The 21,377-nt window shown below is 38.5% G+C and overlaps 1 protein-coding gene across 1 annotated transcript; it reads right to left on the bottom strand.

Annotated features, from left to right (window-relative positions):
- Positions 1-1,401: 1,401 nt before the first annotated feature.
- On the bottom strand, positions 1,402-2,973 carry tnfb (tumor necrosis factor b (TNF superfamily, member 2)). The gene is made up of 4 exons (XM_023286202.3): positions 2,735-2,973; positions 2,599-2,653; positions 2,452-2,511; positions 1,402-2,199 (listed from the first exon to the last, which is right to left on the bottom strand). The coding sequence occupies exons 1-4, from the start codon at positions 2,921-2,923 to the stop codon at positions 1,760-1,762; spliced, it is 744 nt and encodes a 247-aa protein (XP_023141970.1). The 5' UTR covers positions 2,924-2,973; the 3' UTR covers positions 1,402-1,759.
- Positions 2,974-21,377: the final 18,404 nt, after the last annotated feature.

Raw genomic sequence — 21,377 nt, 5'->3', positions numbered from 1 at the left:
TTGTGTCTTTGTATTCATTTTGAGTGTCTTCATGGTTATTTTCCATCCCTTTGTGGTAATTACTAGTCTTGTTACAGTTACTTTCCATCTCTTATTGGTCATCTCTTGTCTTGTTACAGTTATTTTCCATCTCTATGTGGTCTCTTTTTTTGGTCATATTGGTTGTTTTCTACATTTGGGCTCCTTTTTGTGTGTCGTTGTTTATTGTCTATTCGTGATTGCTTTACATCATCATGTTGTCATTTTATTTTGGCAGTTATTTACTACTTTTTTTAGTTTTCATTTGTCTTTCACAATCATTTTTGTCTCGTCATGGTTATTTTCCATCTGCTTGTGGTAATTTCTGGTCTCTTGGTGGCTATTTTGGATCTTTCTGTGTGTTTTGTAATCATTTTTTGTTTCTTTAATGTTATTTTCCATCTGTTTGTGACCATTTGTCATCATTTGGTGGTCATCTTCCATCACTATGGGGTCATTTCTTTTGGTTTCTGTGCATTTTTCTAGTGTTTGATGTGCAACACAGAAATAAAACTACATAAAAATACTTTAAGTAGGTATTTGCATTACAACAGGACAGTTGCAAATCTACATGAAAAACTAGATTAAACAACCTTTTTTTAATGACAAACAGTCAGATAGTTCACTTCATCCACTAGATGTCACCAGTTGCTTTTATGACTTTCAGTGACCTTTTGAGCAATTAACTGTCAGGTTGAGTCTATTTGTCGGTGATATCTTCCTCCAGGTCAGTTTGTGGGACTCAAAGAGCAAATAAATCCAGAAGAAGACCTCATTAAACAAAAGTGGGAAGAGGTTTTCATACATGCTGACCAGCAGCAGAACCCAGCGGGAGCCGAGACAATAAGTGGATGCTTGCGGCTAAACGAAACAAAAGTAGACAAATCGCTCCCAAGTGCATCCGTTGTTTGTATACGATGTGTTTGTTTTTTTTTTTAAAAAGATGATGACATTGTGACAAAACCAGCTGTGTTGCAGTCCCATGATCCCACAGCACACAAACACACACACACTCACACACACTGTCATGTCTGTTTCCAGCTGACTGGAGATGAGGTATGTGGTAATAGAGGGCCGGTGGTGTGGAGGAGGAGGGCGGCTGCAGGGAGTGTGTGGAGGTGGGGGGGGTGTTATTGGGGAAAACCCGCTCTGGGTTGAGGCTTCTGTGGGCCTCCACCTGACACAGCACTCAGCAAGATGCGAAAAAAAGTAGGAAATTCCCCTCCACTTGTGTGATCTAACAAAGGAAGTATTTGCTGGCCGTGGAGGAATTTCAGCGCAACTTTTGCCAAGTGTTTGTGTGTGAGTGTGTGTGTCTGCCAATTCAGCTGCAAATTTATGTCTTGGTATCTCAGCTATGAAATGACTTCATCTTTTGTTGTTTTTTGCATTTTAATTATGTGCACAAAGTACATAAATATCATTAAACAGCTAATCCCACAATTTAAATACAAATAAATACAAATAAATACATACAGCTTGTAATAGGTAATAATGGTCTGTACGTGAACTCTCTGGTGAAGAGCTGCGTCATCATGTGGTACAGCAGAGAAAGTTGAGTCTTCTACAATCTCAGGTCAGCATAAATAATGTCAAAAAAGTGCCTAAAATAAAAAAAAAACATTGCAAACTGTTACAGTTTATAGGGTTTTTAAAAATTCAGCGTTCCATCTCAATTGAGATTTAAACATTCCTACATCACCACGAGGATGATAAAAATAAAACAAAGTCTCTGAACAGTTCAAAGTGCAAACACGCCGAAGAAAGTCTTGCCCTCTTCGGTCTCCAGCTCCGACAGCTGGTTGGTTTCTGTCCACAGTCGGTCGCCTTTATTCAGCTGAAACACGGCGCCCAGGTAGATGGCGTTGTACCAGCCCTGCCCGTCTCTGAGGCTGTCGTCCTGAGCCGTGTTCTGGCACGCCGACCTTACCGCGCTCATCACCGACACTTTACTTCCAACCGAGTCCGAGTAGCGCCAGATCCTGTGACTGAGAGGCGCCAGGCGTCTTCCGTCCTCGTCGCTGCAGGACACTCTGAACGACGCCTGGCTGTACACGAAGTAGAGGCCGGTCTGCGGGATCACGATTTGGTTGTTGGCCAGCCGGAAGCCGCCCTGAGCGAACGCCTGGCCCTGACCGTTGGTCCACTCCAGATCAGAGCTCTCGCCTTCATCGTAGCTACCTGGAAATATATGAGACAGTCATGCTGGGTGAATAATTAACAGGTGGGTTGTTTGGAAATTGGAATGAATTATTGACTGAAGCCAATGAACAACTTATGCAACAACTTCCTTATAGCACTCCAGGCTTCTTTAAAAAAAAAAAAGGGAAGCTGCAAATATCACAGGAGTGGAAGAAAGCGTCTGAAAGGCTCCTTTGAGAGCTGAGATCATGAGCCCATTGTTTGCTAGAATTAAGGTAGGCAGTGACTCACCTTCTAAATGGATGGCTGCCTTGGCTTTGCTGCTGATTCGACTCAGCGTGTAGTGGGGATCTGAGAAGAGGAAGACAAATGTGAGCTTGTCTTGAATAATCCACAAAGACTCAAATATAGCTCACAAAAATCCCTGCATGTACTCACCTGTTTTCTCAGCACCGTCCTTCCCGATTAGAGCTTCTGTCTGGCCTGATTGCGTCTGTGTGGGGAGAAAGCTCGATTAGAGAAACTCTCAAAGTTTCTAAGGATACTTAAAGAAACTCAAGAAGCGGCTCCTTACCTTCGTTTCTGACCTCCCGTTCCACTGCCAAGCAAACATGAGGACGCCTCCGAAACAAAGGGCCACCACGAGCAGGGCCCCGCACACCTTCCACATCCAGGACGATGATGACTTCTTGTCAACCAGAACCACCGTCCTCTCCTCCAGGCCGGCCTCCACGTCACCCGGTGTGATTGTGTACTCCACCATGCTGTGCTCTGGACTGATACTTCTCTCTTTGTGTGTGCTATTGTGTTAGAGTGAACTTCTGCCAGAGAGCTTGTAGTATTTATGCAGTGGCAGCGGCTGCTGCTGCTGCAGAAGGGAAACTCCAGTGATGTCACCATGTAAGTGGAGACAGTGCAGCAGGCAGCGAGAGGGAAAGAGAAATTTTTAGTGGAGTTTCACCAAAGTGCCGAACCCAGCGGGGAGAGGTGGTTAGAGGATGGGAAAGTGGTTGTTTGGGTTTTGAAAGAAAAATCACACACACATATATCCATGCACAAACGCTGTCTGACATGAAGCAGACACAAAGTCATGGTCCGCTGTGAGGTTTCATCCACGACTCACCAGACCAGATGTTTTAAAGCAACAGGAACAGCGGTAACGATGAAACAATCCACCTGTTCACCAACTATTTATAACACTTTAAAACCACTCAGCTGCAAGTAAACGTCTAACAAAACTCAGCAGAATGCAGTTAGTTATTTAGCAATGCAGAGTATTTAACTTTACATGTGTCTTTCACTATATAATCATTCAGCCTCAGCTACTGAAGGTCCACCACTTTAATTCAAGTACGGCTTTTATTGGGTTGTTTTGGCCTCATATTTTTATAGTGCAGTTGACCGTAAAAGAAAATATTCGGATTCAACAAAAAAAATTAACAGTTTACATGAATCTTTTTGAGTTAAGACAACTACTATTGAAATTATTTTCAACAAGCGACACTGAGTTAAGGAAGCCGGGTTTCCTCTTTAATTCAGGATATTTTGTAATTAATTAATGATTAGTAACATAAACACAATTTTTTAAGTTGATTATTTTAAATATTTTTTGGTGAGTGTTACATTCTGATTACTGTAAATATGAAAAAAAGTTTTTAAGTTGACAGACATTTAAAAACTTAATTTGCTCCAATTAGATCTTCTTCGGCTGCTTTTTGAGGTTTCATCCACAGCTCACCAGATGTTTTGAAGCAACAACATTTTTTAAATGTATTTTTTTTGTGTTCTTAATTACTGTAACTATGTACAAGTTTTTAACTTGACTGACGTTTAAAAAATCACGTTTCTACGTGACACACTGCTGCAGACTCCCCCTGACCATCTTTTATTGTGTTTTGTTGTGTTTTTATGGCTATTTTAATTGTCCAGTTTACTCTAAATGCAAATATATGGACTCAGATAAAAAAGGAACACTTTTCATCAGTCTTTTTGAGTTAAGACAACTACTAATGCAATTATGTTCAACCAACAAGCTACATTGAGTAAATGGAGTTAACTTTTCCTCTTTAATTTAAGATATTTTGTAGTTCTTTACTAAATGATAGTCTAAACCCTTTCTTTAAAGTTTATTAATTGTAAAACTTCAGTTGTAAATAAATCGCTGTCTGACCTGAAGCATTAGTCCAAAGTTTCTGTAAATGCTGAGGCTACATCCACAGCTCAGCAACATTTAAAGACACAAACTGTACGTAGTTTATTTATTGCCAGGTAGCTTTTCACAAGAATTTTTAATGACTTTTTCTATTTTTATTTTTTTGCAAAGACTGACAAGTAGAAACTTTTTAAAGATGTATAAAAGAATTTTAAAAAATCAAGTGTTGCAAGTCAAATAACCAGCAGGGAATTAAAAAAGCAATAAAAAGGTGATAATAATAATTACAGTGTGCAGGAACATGTAAATTAACCACATGCGAACATGCAACATTACACAGTATGAGGTGTAAATGACTTGAAATGTGCAAGAGATAATAATAATCCAGCTTAAAGAGCCATAGGTTCATGTAATGCATTGAGTCAGAATCTATGAAAATGCAAAGTATTTAACTTTACACTAGTTTTTTACTATATAATGATTAATTTTCTATTGTTGAAATGTGACTGCAGACTCACCCCTTTGACAACTCGACACTGACTTCATCTTTTCCTGTCTTTTATTGCGTTTTGTTATGGCTGGATATTTTAACTGTCCAGGATTTTGACTTTGTGTTTTAAATGTGGCTCAGGTGGTGCAGTGGGTTGTACACGAACCTTAAGGTTGTTGGTTCAATCTCTGACCATATGCTAAAGTGTCCTTGTGGGGTTAAAATATATTGGTTTTTTTTTTGTTTGTTTTGTTTTTTTAAACTTTTTTCTTCTTAGTTTAGCCACAAATGTGCCTCAGCTATGTACACTTTTAACATGATATCCTACTTGTCACCTACAATATTGCCATTTTTTGCCTTTGTTTAGTGATACAGTTAATTTTTTGTCTAGTTATTTCCCTTCCTTTTGTGATTATGTTGTTTGTTTTTTTCCCCATTTATTTTGCTTTTTTGTGTGTGTGATTTTTATTTTTTATTTAATTTATTTTTCTTTTTTGTATCTTTTCAGTAATTCTCAATCACTTTATGGTCATATGTTGTCTCTTCATGGTAATTTTAATCCTTTTGTGTCTTTCTTTGTAATTTTTTCTCACTTTCTTTGTGGCCTTTTTTTCTTTAAGGTAATTTTTCATCTTTTTCTAGCAGTTGTTTGGGGTTTCCTTGTCTCTTGGTAGGTATTTTTCATCTCTTTGTGGTCTTTTTGTGTCTTTTTTTGTCTCTAGTGTTGTTTTCCATCTGTTTGTGGTCACGTATTGTCTCTTCATCATTAACGTTTAACTTTTTGTGGTAAATTTTTGTCTTGTGGTAGTTATTTTTGATCTTTTTGTGTCTTTTGCTTCCATTTTTCATTTCTTTCAGTACTTTCCATCTTTTTGTGGTATTTTTTCTGTTTCTTTGTCGTAATGTTTCATCTTCATGGGTCATTCATTTTATTTTTTGTCTCTTTAAGGCCATTTTCCATCTTTTTGTTTTCATTTCTTGTTTTTCTGTACGTTTTTCATAATTTATGATCTTTTTGGATCTTTGGCATTCATTTTTTTTGTTTCCTTGTGGTCTGCTTTTCTTAAATTAATCACAATCTTAATTTAGGTCATTTATACAAGACATTTGCCTGCATAAATATATATAAAATGCTTAAAGAAAGCCTTTCCATTACAAGAAGACAGCTACAAACCCATGACAAACAGAAACAGAAGTAAATAAGATGGATTTTCTTGGAGACTTTTTCTTTTTCCTAATGACATACAATGTTTATTTGTCTGTGTTAAAAGAGAAAACTGAGCTAAAGCAAAACTTGGCAGTGCTCAGGTTTCTGTTTCAGAACTGGGAGTGATGCAACAAACTGGTTTTCACACTTCTCCTTCCTGTCTCGGGTTAAACATTCCCTTTTCACCTCCTCTTGCCTGACTTTCTGTTTGGAGACGGAACCATCGTGGTGGGTTTTTCATCACAGCCTGAAATGCCCACAGACTTCTGTTTTCATCTGACAGAGTTTTTTTTTTTTTTAGCAACACTGGTTTCTGTTGGACTGTACATGTTTCTGTTTGTTTGGTCGCAGCACCCGGAGCAGAGAAGGGGGCGGATCTGTCACTTTTACAGCTTTAATAGACTGCATATATTTATTGAAACTGCCCTGTAGATGAAAATTCTATCACGGAAAATTATCAGTAAATACCTGCTGTTTCTAAAAAGCCGTGGACGGATTGTGTCTTGTGACATTCGATTGCATTTTGTGGTGTTCTTTTTGGATCTCTTTCTGGTCATTCTCCATAGTTTTGTGGTGGTTTTCCATTTCTTTCTGGTTGCTTTTTGTCTATTTTTGTGTGTTTCATTTGTGGCTTTGTGTCTCTTTTAGGTTATTGTGCACATTTTTGTCATGATTTTATGTTTTTTCTTTGTCTTTTTTCATCTTTGAGTTGTGATTTTGTGTCTTCTTTGAGTAATTTTGCACACAGTGGGGAAAATAAGTAACTAATAAATAAGTTTTCCTACTTACAAAGAGTGGAGAGGTCTGTAATTTTTTTATCGTAGGTAAACTTCAACTGTGAGACAGAATCTAAATTTTTAAAAAAATACAGAAAATCACAATGTATGGTTTTTAAATAATTAATTTGCATTTTATTGCATTAAATAAGTATTTGATCACCTACCAACCAGCAAGAAGTCTGGCTCTCACAGCCCTGTTAGTTTGTCTTTAAGAAGCCCTCCTATTCTACACTCATTACCTGTATTATTGCATCTGTTTGAACTCGCTACCTGTATAAAAGACACCTGTCCACACACTCAATCAATCAGACTCCACCATGGGCAAGACCAAAGAGCTATCTAAGGACACCAGGGACAAAATGGAAGACCTGTACAATCCTGGGATGGGCTACAGGACAATAGGCAAGCAGCTTGGTGAGGAGGCAGCAACAGTTGGTGCAATTATTAGAAAATGGAAGAAACTCAAGATGACTGTCAATCTCCCTCGGTCTGGGGCTCCATGCAAGATGTTGCCTTGTGGAGCAGATCATGAGATAGGTGAGGGATCAGCCCAGAAGTACACGGGAGGACCTGGTCAGTGGCCTGAAGAGGGCTGGCACCACAGTCTCAAAGGTTACCATTAGTAACACACTACATCATCATGGAGTAAAATCCTGCAGCGAGCGCAAGGTCCCCCTGCTCAACCAGCACATGTCCAGGTCCATCTGAAGTTTGCCAATGACCATCTGGATGATCCAGAGGAGGCATGGGAGAAGGTCATGTGGTCAGATAAGACCAAAATAGAACTTTTTAGTAGAAACTCCACTCGCCGTGTTTGGAGGAAGAAGAAGGATGAGTACAATCCCAAGAACACCATCCCAACTGTGAAGCATTAGGGCGGAAACATCATGCTTTGGGGGTGCTTTTCTGCAAAGAGGACAGGACGACTGCACTGTATTGAGGGGACGAAGGATGGGACCATATATCACAAGATTTTGGGCAACAACCTCCTTCCCTCAGCATTGAAGACGGGTCGTAGCTGGGTCTTCCAGCATGGCAATGACCCAAAACACACAGCCAGGGTAACTAAGGAGTCACTCTGTAAGAAGCATCTCAAAGTCCTGGAGTGGCCTAGCCAGTCTCCAGACCTGAACCCAACAGAAAAACTTTGGAGGGAGCTGAAACTCTGTGTTATGATCCAACCTGTAGGGTCAGCTGGGTGTAACAACATAACCAGATGTTATTGGTTCAGGTAAAGCAATTTATTGCTCAGTAGCAAACTTAACAGAACAGTGATCAAACAAAAAAACAAGACTGGTGGGTGTTGCCAAATCAAAGAGCCACACAAAACCAAACGAAGGCTACCAGAGTTTGTAAACGATCTAAACACTAACAAAGCAACTAAACTCCTTAGCCAAAACCAAAACACTGTAGCAACTCCCACCACAAGTAACAGAAACTAATACAAACAGTGCACAGAACTAACTAAACAAAAATGGTGTCTTTAAACACAGAATTAACACACAATACACAAAGACTCGAGTTGCGAATAGCTTCTCACGAAGCTGGCAGACTGCTAACAGGAGCCACAGTCTCCACTAAGACTAGAGGCTCCACATCGAATTAGCAGCCGCCAGCACAAGCTCAACGGACCATACCAGGGCAAACTGGTTACATCAAACCAGCCGCCAAGACTGAGAGTTTTGGTTGCAGATATACTCATGTGTGGTGATTGCTGGGGTCTTATGGGAGGAGGAGTTGGGAGGTGTGAAGAACCAGGGCTGGGAGGAGGTCTGGAGCTCCAGGCTAATCACTCCTCATGAGTGCTAGGTGAGGACTGGAGCTCAGTCTTCGTCCAGCTGTAATCAATCACAGTTCCAAACACACAGCCACCAGCGGCCGTAAGACCCAGCAACAGCCCCGAAACCTGAAAGATCTGGAGAAGATCTGTATGGAGAAGTGGGCCAAAATCCCTGCTGCAGTCTGTGCAAACCTGGTCAAGAACTACAGGAAACATCTGACTTCTACAATTGTAAACAAAGGTTTGTGCACCAAATAGTAAGTTCTATTTTTTCTATTGTATCAAACACTTATTCAATGCACTAAAATGCAAATTATTATTTAAAAATCAGACTGTGATTTTCTGGATTTTTTGTTTTGTTTCTGTCTCACAGTCGAAGTGTACCTACGCTAAAAATTACAGACCTCTCCATCCTTTATTAGTGGGAAAACTTGCAAAATCTGCGGTGTATCAAATACTTATTTTCCCCACTGTATTTTGTGCTGGTTTTATGTCTTCTTCTGTTCATGTTGCTTATTTTTGTGGTGGTTTTGTGTCTCTTGCTGTATATTATGGAAATTTTGTAAAGGTTTTGTCTGTTTTTGGTCCTTTTTGGTCATCGAGTGGTGGACTCTAGTGTCGTTTGGGTCATTTTGCATATTTTTGTGTTGTTTTATGCCTCTTTCTGTTCACTTAGCAAATTTTTGTGGTGGTTTTATGTCCCTTTTCGGTCATTTTTTGTCATTGAGTGGTGGTTTTGTGTCTCTTGAGGCATTTTGCCTATTTTTTTGCTGGTTTTATATCTGTTTCTGTTAATTTTGAATAATTTTGTGATCATTTATAGTCTCTTTTTGGTCATTTGTTGTTATTGTTGTAAAGTGGTGGTTTTGTGTCTCTTGCAGGTCATTTTACACATTTTTATGGAAACATTGTTGTTTGTGTGGTTAGTTTTTACTTCTCCATGGTCATTTTTGTGGTAATATGCCATCTCTTTGTAGCCACTTCTGTCTCTTCGTGGTTATTTAATGGTTCTTTGAGTTGTTTTGTTGCTCCCTGGGGCCTTTTTTTTCTTTTTGTGGTCATTTTCATCATTGTGTGGTGGTTTAGTGTTTCTTAAGGTTGATTTTTTGGTGTTTGTTACCTGCTGTAAGTGAGACCTGTTCGATTGTCCATTTATGATGCTACTATCACGCTGTGACAAGAGAAGTGCTGCTCTTCCCCTTCAGCAGTGGAGTTTTGAGTGAATTATGTGTCTTGGAAAGGGCTAAAGTGGTTCAACACTGAATATTAAAAGTAGTTTTAAGCGTGTGTGTGTGTGTGTGTGTGTCTGTCGTGTGTGAAATCACCAGTGAAATTGCACCTTCGTCGGCCTCCACTGTTTCATTCCGGCATGCAAACACAACCCAACCGCAAGATGTTACCGGATGATATCATCGTCACCATCATCATATGCACCCACATGACACACACACATAAGCACACAAACACAGGCAGTGTGTCTTTACAGTTCCTCCTGCTCACTCACCCACCACCTCTCGATTATTCATAAGAAGATTCGCCAAAGTTAAGATATCCGGTGTTTTTAGACTGTACAGAAAGTTCATGTTCACACACCTTCCCCCACTCTGAGACACCATCATGATTTTACGAGTCTGTTAAGACATAAGTTCTCTCCGTGTCAAAGAAAAATAGGAATCAAAAGTAGATTCAGAAATTTTCGAGAAAGATGAACTTTTTATGCTTCGTACTGTTTGGTTGGAAGAATTTATTGAACTCCGATCCCAACCGCAGAGCTGGAGACTGTGTGGGCAGAGAAATGTTAATCATTTCAACATTTTCTGGTGCTGTGAAAAAATCTAAATACGTTTCTTATTTTGAGAAAATATATGTGTAACCCGTAGAGGTGCTTAGATTATGAAGAACCAGCAATATGCTGTCATTTTGTGTCTTTTTGTGGTCGTGTTTCTGTTTTCTTCTTTGTCATACTGTTGAATATTTGCATATTTTGGAGGTGGTTTTGTGGCTTTTTGTGGTTATCTTTTTGACTTTCTGGTCTTTTTGTTCATTATGTGGTAATCCTGTATGTTTCTGTGGTTGTTTTCTGCCTCTTTTCATTAATTTTGTATATTTCTGTGGTGGTTTTTGTTCATTTCTAGTCATTCTGCATATTTTCTTGGTGATTTTCTATATTTTAGAAGTGGTTCTGTATGTTTTAGTTCTCTTTTTGCATCATTCATGGATTTTTCATGATCTTTTATACTTTCTATTTTTTGTGTCTTTTTGTGGTTGTTCTTTGTCATCATTTGGCATCTTTTTCAGTTTTTCGTGGCTCTTTGTGGTCATTTTGTATATTTTTTGGGCTTGTCTCTGTAGTATGTCAGTATTTTGGGTCATTTTACATGTTTTTGTGGTTATTTTGTGCCTTTCTGTGGTCATCTTGTTCACTTCATGGTCATAGTCGGGTGTCTTTTTGGTCTATTACCAACTTTTCATCTTTTTTTAAGCAGCATTGAGCATTTTATATATTTTAGTGGTTTTTGTGCCTCTATCTGATAATTTTGTATCTTTTGTGGTGGTTTTGTGTCTCTTTGTCATTATCCTTTTCACTTTATGGTGATATTTGCATCTGTTTGTGGTCATTTTCTATCATTTTGTAGTTGTTTTGTGTCTCTTTCTGATCAGTTTGGATCTTTTATGGTGTTTATATGGTCATCTCTTGCTCGTTGTGGTCAGCTTTGTTTGCCTTCTGGTATTTTTTGTGTCTGTGGTCATTTTGAGTCTTCATGTGGTCATTTTGTGATTTCTGGTCATTCGGGATGTTTGCGTAGTTGTAATGTGTCTCTTTCTGATAATTTTGTGATTGTTTTGTGTCTCTGTGGTTGTTTTGCATTTTTTGTGTTGTTTTTGTGGTCATCTCATTCGCTTTGTGGTCATTGTGCATCTTATTGTGGTCATTTTGTCACTTTCTCGTGATTGTGTGTCTCTTGACCATTTAGCATCCTTTTTGGGTTGTTTTGCATTTCTTTGTGGTCATTTTTGTGACAATTTTTGATCAGTTTTGCTTTTTGCCATTTTGTTTCTTTGAGGTCATTTAGTATCTTTCTATGTTTCTTTGTACTCCTTCTTGGTCATTTTGCGTCTTTAATGATGGTTTTGTGTCTGTTTGTGGTCATCCTGTGCCTCTTTCTGGTCATTGGGGATATTTTGTGGTTTTGTATCTTGTATTTTTGGGGTTATATTTTTTCCTTTCTGTTAATTTTTGCGCATCGTTGTTGCCATTTCACATATTTGTTGTCATTTTGGTCTTTTTGTAGTCATCTTATTTACTATACGGTGTCTGTAGTGATTTTGCATCTTTTGGTGGTGGTCTTGTGTCTTTTTGTGGTCGTATTGTTTTGTCTTCTTGTACCTAAATTTCGCTGTTTCACAAGCAACATCTAAAAACTGATAAAAAACAGAATCTTCGAGTTGGGATGGATACAAATGTGATGTATCATTTTCCCTGATGAATAAGGAGGAAACCATCTCCAAAAAAACGAGAGAAATGGGTCACCTCTGCTACAAACAACACGGAAGCTAAACAAAGAACAGTATGATCACAATTTGAGGAAAAACATATGACACACTTATTTCTGTAGTATGTGTGAATGTCCTCTGCTACTACCCACCATCCTGTATACTGTGACTTTAATCATGGTGTATAATCTGTAGGAAAAGAACAGTTTTCTCAGTCAGAGGTCATCTGTAATATGTGACTCACACACACTCAAGGACACAAACACTTCCTTTCATGGAGCTTGGGAATATAACACTGGAAATGAAACCTCTCCAGGTCGTCATATCTGCATACCCTTTTCCCTTCCCCTCCCTGCCTTCCTGATTCTTTATCAGTCTGCTCCTAATCATATGGTGACATATTCCCCACATGTAACTCCCCCTGTGATATCTGCAGCGCTTTGAAAAAGCTCTCTTTTGTTCTTGGCTGATTTTGCTCGAGGATTGCATCATGAAATCGCAGGATTGTGTGGTCATCACGCAGAGGAGCTCAGCCAGAGTGCCGACACACATTACCTCAGGGCAGCAAAGGACAGAAGGAAGAGGGGGGGGAGGAAGGAAGGACGAAGGGTGTCGTAGGCAAGCAAAATGAGCTTCATATTCAGATCCGTCTGGTGACACAGTGGCAGGTGTGACTTTTTGGAAGAAACAAAAAAAAATCCACATCACAGTTTCTGGTTTGAATCTCATCATTCCAGGGCTGCTGTGTGTGGGCATACAGGGAGCTGCTGATGTGTCAGGGAATAAACCAGGCCCAAACGAGGTGTAACCACAAATGCAAGGTGGCTTCCGCTGCCACAACACTGTATAGTCTGCTGGCCTACAAACCTCTGCCGAGAACTTATGCTTTACTCACAATCGCAAGTGTTTTCCCACTGCATCTGTGAGGAGCTTATTTTAAAACCAATAGATTAACTTAGATGTTTATCTGAATGTGGAATTTTTACATTATCTTTTAGCCACAACCATGAAATAAGCTGATCCCAGAATCAGGGTGAATATTTGCAGGGTCAACAAATCAATTTAACTGACTGATAAGAAATAAATTAGTTGGGCTTAGTGGAAGAAATGCCTTCAAGATAAGAGTAATACAGATTAAAGGAGGTTAGAAAGTTCCTATAAACGAATTATGTTGGTGTTTTAAAATGTAAAATAAGTGCAGATCATTTGGTTAGATCAGGTTCTTTGACAGAATTTTAATTAAAATTTCACACTAATGGCACAACAGTGACTTTGATTCGTTCAAAACCATTTTTAAAGGTTAATTCCAGTATTACAAGAGCAATATCTGTGTTGATATTGCACTTGTAATCCCAAAATCACAAATGTCATTGGCTTTACACAATGACATATCAAAACCTCTATTCTATTGAGGGCACCGAGAAGAACTTGAAGTAGTGGGATGTACAGGTTTTTAAAGAAACCACACAGGTTAGTCAGACTTATTTGGAAGGTGCCTTTCACTGTAAACATCCGTCATAACTGATATCTGCCATATACTGACTGTCTGATTCAACTCTTACCTCCAGCTGTGGTTTTGTATCATACCGACATTTTAGGCGTTCTCACTTTCAGTTTTACCTCCAAACAAAGTGACAGAGGTAGTCTGACTAATCTGTGGGCTCGTTGTCTCATCATCTTCCCCCGTTGGCTACGTGCAGGGACGAGACTGACGGCCAAGTCTCGGTGAGTACAATGCCATTGTCATAATCAAAACTTCAGTTGATATTGTCTTCAAACAGAAATGGATTAAAAGTGTAATAAGCAGCAGTTGATTGATTTTGTTTGACCACTTCGGGGCAGGGTAAAAAGATGCAAATGCGAAAAATTCACGAAAACAGAAAAATTCACAAAAACTTCCCCTATTTTGCAAAGTCCCCTTTTTTCTGATAAAGTTTTCGCTTTGTGGTCAATTTTTTGTCACTTTCCGTTCATTTAGCTCATCTTTGTGGCTGTTTTATACATCTCTTTGATCACTTTGCATGTTTGTGTGGTCATTTTTGTATTTTCATGGTCTTTTCGTTTCGGTTTAGGTCAAGAGAGGTATAGACCAGTGCTACACTTTAATCATACTTTCTCTACTTGGCTTTGCGTGGTGTAAATTGCATCATGTCCAGAAGTCCACCGCTGTTTGCACGAATCTGTCTATGGATATTCGAGTACAGCACCAAATTTTTGTCTTTGCGGACACGAATCTACAAAGGACACATGTTTAGCAATAGAATGCATATGCAAAATATGCCAGTTTAATGCAGATATACAGAACATGTAATCAAAACAGACCAGCATTATAACAGTGATGTATGATCAAGCTTTTACTCGTGTAAGCAAACATGGCGTGTGTGGATGAATATGCAAGTGATTCGTTCAGACAGTAAGTATTTCCTAATGCACTTAGCAAATGTCCATTCCAAGCGACTAATTTCTGCTTCTTATGAGTCAGACTGAAAGCAGATGTTCAAAAAGATTCATGTTAAAGTGTTTTTTGAGAGTATTTTTTAGCGCGAAAAGTTAGCATAACCCAAAAAATAGAATAGCTACAATAATGTAAAATACAGCAGGTTTGAAGAATTGTTGCTTGAATGTATAAGCAGTTTAGCCAGTAAGTTAATGTAGTTTTGGTTGAGTGTAGAACCACAAAAAGTGATTCTTTTAGCATTTGGTCGTTGCCAGTATGTGTTAGTTCGTCTTTACAGGAGAAGCAGCTTGAGATCAACTCAAAACCAGCAGCATCACAACAGCCCACAGAAAGACACCATTGCATAGATGACGGTCTTCAAATCAGATCTTTGTGAGACTGTTTCAGTTCAATAAAGTCACTGTGACTAACAAACAAACAGAACTGAGACTTAAGTTTGCTCTCTTTGATGCAATGCTTCCTCAGTTTCACATCTACAGTTTAGCAGAAGTCGATACTTTGCTAAAGGACATGTAAACAGCATTTTACTTAAAGGCCGCAAACGGATTTCAGGTTTTCCCATTTGTCAGATTCCATTTTGCCATCCGATGTCCACTTCTCTAATCTTTAGGTCTCAGTTTCCACATTTCATAAACATATTGTTTGCCAGATGGTGCCTCCTACGTTGGATTCTCTGTGGTCACTCTTTGGTCTTTGTTACATTCTTTTATAGATGGAGCTTGAAGGTGACTTTTTCCTCAGTTCTGCTCCTTCATCACATTGGAAACTCAGCGCTGTAGTCCAGGCCAGCTTTGCTCTCAGACACCTTCACATGATGATTCGACGTGACTAAAGTCACGGTTAAACAAACCAAAAGTACAGACAGAAAAATGCAGGTCAGAATATGAGAAGTAAATCCTAGATGTGACTTGAAGTCAGGGGATGGACGTTAGGAAACATTAACACTGAGAGCACAGAGGAAGTTGTTTTTTGATAAAAACTTATAATCATACCAGCTAGTATCATGTAATGGTGGTGTGAATGAAGCAACAAGTACAGATGACATGTTATGAAATTGATTTTTATGCCTTCATGCTTGATCCCATGAACTCATGCAATTTTAACTGCAACACATCAAACAGAGGTGGAATGGTTATTTGACTCATGTCCTGTAATAATTTACAGTTTTGATATACTTGCAGATACGGGTTTGACATATAAAATAAGATTAGCTTAAAAAACCCAATCATGATCAATTGTAATAATCAAAGGCTGCAGAACATTAATGCATCCAATATTGGAAGAAACACTTTCATTAATTTGTTCAACCTTTCTTTAAGATCAGACTACATAGATATATGAAGGCCTCATTTAAAATGCAGCCCAGCAGGTAACCAAAAGATGGAGGCCCAAAAACAAGAAACTTGGATACATACTATGAGGCAAACTAACTAAAATAATGAAACAATTAGAGCATTTAAGATTTAAAATTAAATGAATCAACCTAAACAAGAACAGCTAGAAGTAATATAACATGAAATTAAAAGCCTAAATTGCCTCATGAATAGAAATGAATCCAGTTTTTAATTGTTTTGCAGGTTTCTCTGTTTTGCAGTTAAAAACTGGATTTTCCAAGCACAGGTAGGATCCCATGTTATGCGACTGTATGAAGGGTAATATAAGGAGTAAAACAAGCAGTAAAGACCTTATAAATAAATAAATAAACCCAGGGTCTGTGAGTCAGTGCTGAGCATTCTAATTAGCACCAGTAAAAAATCTCATGGGGGCCATTCTGCCACCTCATGAGAACTTTTTGTTCATAATGATTCTGGTCTTAAATTATAAGTACATGACTTTATTTATTTATTCAAGTAACACATTTCTGAATTTCTTTCCGCCCCTGCATATGCATTTGCAACATTTGCACCTTTAAGAAATTTTTGACCTTCAGATAAACGTGTCTGAAATCTCTCAAAATGCAACTGAAGAGCAGATTTTCAGGAACTGACTGGCTGAAACCTGGAGCCCACAGACATCACAAAATGCTGAGTTTCCTCCACAGACTGAAGATTGACAGACCTTCCATGATGTCACCAATAGCTTCGGTTTTGAAGCTTGTTGTGACTCTGACAATCGCAGTGGTAGTGTGGTTGCGCACAGACGCAAAACTACAAAACTGTGTCATTATTCAAATGCACCTGACTGCATAGATCTGTGCTACATAGATATGTAGAATTTTTCACAACTCATAGTTTAATGAGGAAACATAAAACAGATAATCTAAACTTATATGAAGAAATTTTGTCACTAAAAACAACAGGCATTTTCCACTTCCCCTACAGTGCGCCACATACTGTATCATTAGGGAGGGTGAAGCTTGTATTACTAAAAAGAAGTTGGTTTTTAGGAACAAAAACTGTGTAGGAGTGTGTCCACAAGGAGGACTTAATCATCTTCTGAGGGAGGCAAGACAGAGACATTAATCTGAGCAGAGCTTCAGCTCAATCAATGAAGTCTGACACCAAAATATGGAACAGTTGTGTTGATCCACATGGGAAAAGCAAATTAGTTCACCAATAAAGACTGTAAAATTGTGAGAGGCTTCTGTTTTATTGGCTCATTGTTTAAAATTGGCCTTCATCCACATTATGTAACTCAAGAGTTTCTTTCAGTCTATACATAAAAGCAGCAACAAAGGACATTCACCCAGGAGACTGGGTGAACTTTAAGTTCTGGGAGGTTCGGTTGCTTTACAGTGTTTTCAGTCGCTGCTGGTTATTCTTATGTTAGAAAACTTCTTGCTCAGGTTAGGCAAAGTTGATTTGACCTAAAATACACAATTTCCCCTTGTCAATTTGGACTAAAGTGCTAAACTTAAAACTTTGGTTATCTTCAGTGTTTGCAAGGGTGACAAGTCCTGCCACAAGTTTGGTCCTAAAAGAAATCACAATTTTACAGCTTTTGGTGAAATATTTTGCACTGTGGACCAACATACCGATCACACTTTGCTTAAGAATGGGCTAGCTCAATGCACAAGAAAAGTTTTAAAAAGCAAATATGTATCATAAAAAACTGGAATCTGATTATCACACTGGATGAACAGGACAGAGCCCATCAACTGAAAGTTGAAATCAGACGCAATTCACACTGTATGTCAGGACAAAAAACGAGCTATGAAGTTTAAGGGACTCTCTGTAGACCTCCACGATTAAATTAGGTGCTACATAGATCAGAATGTAAAGTCATTTGAAAGTTTTAAGTGTTCCACGTAGATGGTGGCTTTAATAACTGTGAAATGGAAAAAGATATGAACCATCGGGACTCTTCATAGAGTCGACTGTCCAACCAAACTGAGTCACTGATCAGGAAGGTTCTTGATCAGGGAGGAGAACCAAGAACCAGACAGTCTCTCAAACAGAGCTTCCACCCATTCTGAATGTTGCCAGGCCATTATAATGCTGTTATCATCACTGATCATTCCTAAACAACTGGGCAGAAAGGGACTTTGTCTGTCTTCTAGTAGACTCCGAAGGCTGTTATGACTCCATTTAATGGAAATGTATCTGCATTGTTTCTTTAACAAAGAAAAGAGAGAGGGTCCTGTCTCTGACCATTTTTATGCTATTATATTTTGAGTAAAGTTTGGTTTTGACTTTCACTCACTGCTTTTTTACCCTGTTTAAGTTTAGGCACCAAAACTTGGTTGGCTTTAGAAAAGAAACTAATTTTGTTTTTTCAAACGCATCTTTCTCTGATTATCACCAATGTGAATGGATGATAAAAGCCTACTGAACCTACAGGGAGGTGGATTAGTTCCCTACTGGTCTATATGTAGAGAAATGATATGACCTGACAATGGCCATTTGATGTTGGTGGACCTTCAGAAGTCCTCTTCAGAGATGAAGAACCTGCTGGACAGACGACCATCTCAGCAGCTCTAAATCAATCAGGCCTTTATGGCTTGCATAAAGACACATGGCAGCCTACTTGGAGTTTGTAAAACTGCATTTAAAAGAAAAAGCAGGCCCCTCGCATCACCTGCTAATGGCATTCAAGAAGCATGGTGGTGGCAGCATCATGCTATGAGGGTGCTTTTCTGCAGCAGGGACAGGGAGACTCATCAGCACTGAAGGAAGGATGAATAAAATGCACAGAGGTGATGAAAGAAAACCTGCTGCAGAGAGCAGCGACCAGATACGAGAACAACGGTTCAACTTTCAGCTCCACAGTGACTCGACACAAACACTCGAGACAACACTGAAGTAGCTTCAGGACAAGTTCTTGACCCAACAGAACATTTGTGGAGAGACGTAAAGACTGAAGTTCACATTCTTCGGTCCAGTTTGATGGAGCCAGAGAGGATCTGCAGAAAGAGTGAGACAAACGGTCCAAATCCAGGCTGATCAGAGCCAGTAGACACTTAGACAAGAAGACTGGATACTGCTGCCAAAGAAGTTTCAACAAAGTACTGAATTAATAAACTAAAACTTTCATAAATGACTGATTTCAGTTTTTGATATTTACAAATTCTAAATATATGTTTTTACTTGGTCATCCTGATTTATCGAGTGTAGCTTGGTGGGGCACATTTTTATTAATTTACAGTTAAATGTACTATATTATAAAGTGTCCAGTACATGAAAGGGTCTGAATACTTTCTGAAGTGACTCATACTGCATAATCAGACTGTTAGAAACACAAAGGGGAAACAGCATAGACAATAAAGTTGTAATATTACCTTTATTGTATTTCACTTGTGTGACCGTGGATGTGGCCATCACAAGGAAGCTTAATGAAAGCATTGTGGCTTTTAACACTCATTAAGGACACTTTGGGAGGAAAACTGGCAGTAAATGTAAAAATGCCTTGAAAATGTCTTATAATGACACACAGAAGAAATTACTACAGCATTTTTTTTAGATTTTATACACGTTAAAATGCTTTGTATATTAAGCATAATGGCTTACAAAGTGAAATGTATTACCCTTCATCCGAAATTGTTCCTTAACACCCAGTACAACAACAACTGATTGAAGAAATGCTTTAATGTGCACCAGCACATGCCATTACTGAATTCTTTATACTCGTTCTTCCTCTGGCCATGGTGTTGATTCTACATTTTAATTTGTTTTTAACTGAAGCAGCCACTGTAAAGGCCAATTTAATAATACACACTTCTGCTTCTTTGTGAGTGATACCATCAGAGGCCTGACTAAGAAGCCAACAAACAACCCAGACAGCATTACAAAGGCTCAAGAGAACAAAAGAACCAGTGTTGTATGAAAGTGTGAGGAAGTGAGAGGCCTGAATTACCTGCTGGATGTGATGTCATGCTGCATGTTTTCTCTGAAGCCTGATTTAAACAACACCAAAGGTTGTGGGAGGGTTTGCCATGTCACTCACAGAGTCAACAAATCATCACGTTCACTGCAATTATTAGGATATTAAGTGAGCTGACAATCAGTTTGAGTCTGAGAGTGAAGACATCTTGGAAAATAAGGACAGTCATTGGGATCAGGGTTAGAACAAAGTGGGGCGGTAAAATGTTTAATTTCAATAAAATTCTCTACATACATTCATCATTGCTGGTGGATGAGTTTGACTGACTTTTTACTTCCTCTGACTTTTCTTGTGCGTTATCAGTTAACGCTGGATTTTTAATTATATATTTCTGGATCAATTTCTACATTGTCTGCAAGCCTCATTATTCAAAAAAGTGTAAACTACTTTACCTATTTTCAACCCTCTGAACCCCAAAATCTTTTTTCACCACCAGGAAACTGTGAAAACATTAAGAATTATCATATTTATTTATTTATTTATTTTGCTTTTCCACCGTGTTTCACCTTGTAATGTATGGTGTGCAGTCAGGGAAATTAATCAAATCTAAGATTAAAATTGTGATACTTAATTAAGATCTTATTATTGGCATAAAAAGCCACAGCTCACTCAGCTGTGGAAAACAAGCACATGACAAAAATTCAGTAAATGTTTGAACTGCAGGCTGTGTATACACAGAGCAGAAGTATGGAAACAAATAGGAGAGAACCTTCTTGATCAATAAAATAAATGCAGCACGGTTCCAAAAGTGTATACAGAGGAGAAAGTTGTTGGAAGATACATTCAGCGTGGTGAAATATCTCTCAGTTAAACAAGCAGCATGTTAGTTTGTTCCGTTCCTCCTTTTTTTTTTTTTTTTTTTTTTTTTTATCATTTTGAACCTTTGTGAACTCACTAACTCAAACTCCAGCAGTGTCACTTAAATCAGTGAGGGTTAAGAGGTTAGACTTTGAAGTGGAGATTAGGCCATACTTGTTGAATCACTATGTGCAAATGTATATTTTTGTTCATTTTATTGTGCAACATTTCCAAAAAACGCTACTCACAAACGTTACTCATGAGTGAAATAATACCTCAGATGGAAGTGAGCCTTTCTTCTTCAGCACTGAGTCTTTTTTCTTTTGAAATATGAACTCATACAAGCACTAAAATGCAATTAGATCTACATATAGTCCATTACATTTTACATTTTGTTACCTAGTGCCTGCAGTTTTTGTTTTCCTTTACTTTTGTACCATAAGTTGATGCAGAGAGGGCAGAAAATATTGTTTCAAGATCATTAAGATTCACGAAGTGTTTGACACTCACAGTTTCCTGGGGGAGAACCCCTACATCTGCCCATGATGTGTTACATGCTGAGCAGAGCTCCGCCACCATTTAATACTTTCAGTGAGAGAGGGAGTGAATATTAACCCTTTCACTTTTCATATTTGCTACTAAAACTCAACCAGAAGGCCTCATGCTTTTCCTTCCTGTTGCAGGCTGGTATTTAATCTCTAATTTAGAGTGAGTTTGATTAGGCAGAAGAAAAAACATC

Source organism: Amphiprion ocellaris, chromosome 9 (genome assembly GCF_022539595.1).
Source record: "Amphiprion ocellaris isolate individual 3 ecotype Okinawa chromosome 9, ASM2253959v1, whole genome shotgun sequence".
Lineage (NCBI taxonomy): Eukaryota > Metazoa > Chordata > Actinopteri > Pomacentridae > Amphiprion > Amphiprion ocellaris.
This window is presented reverse-complemented; position numbering and strand designations above follow the sequence as displayed.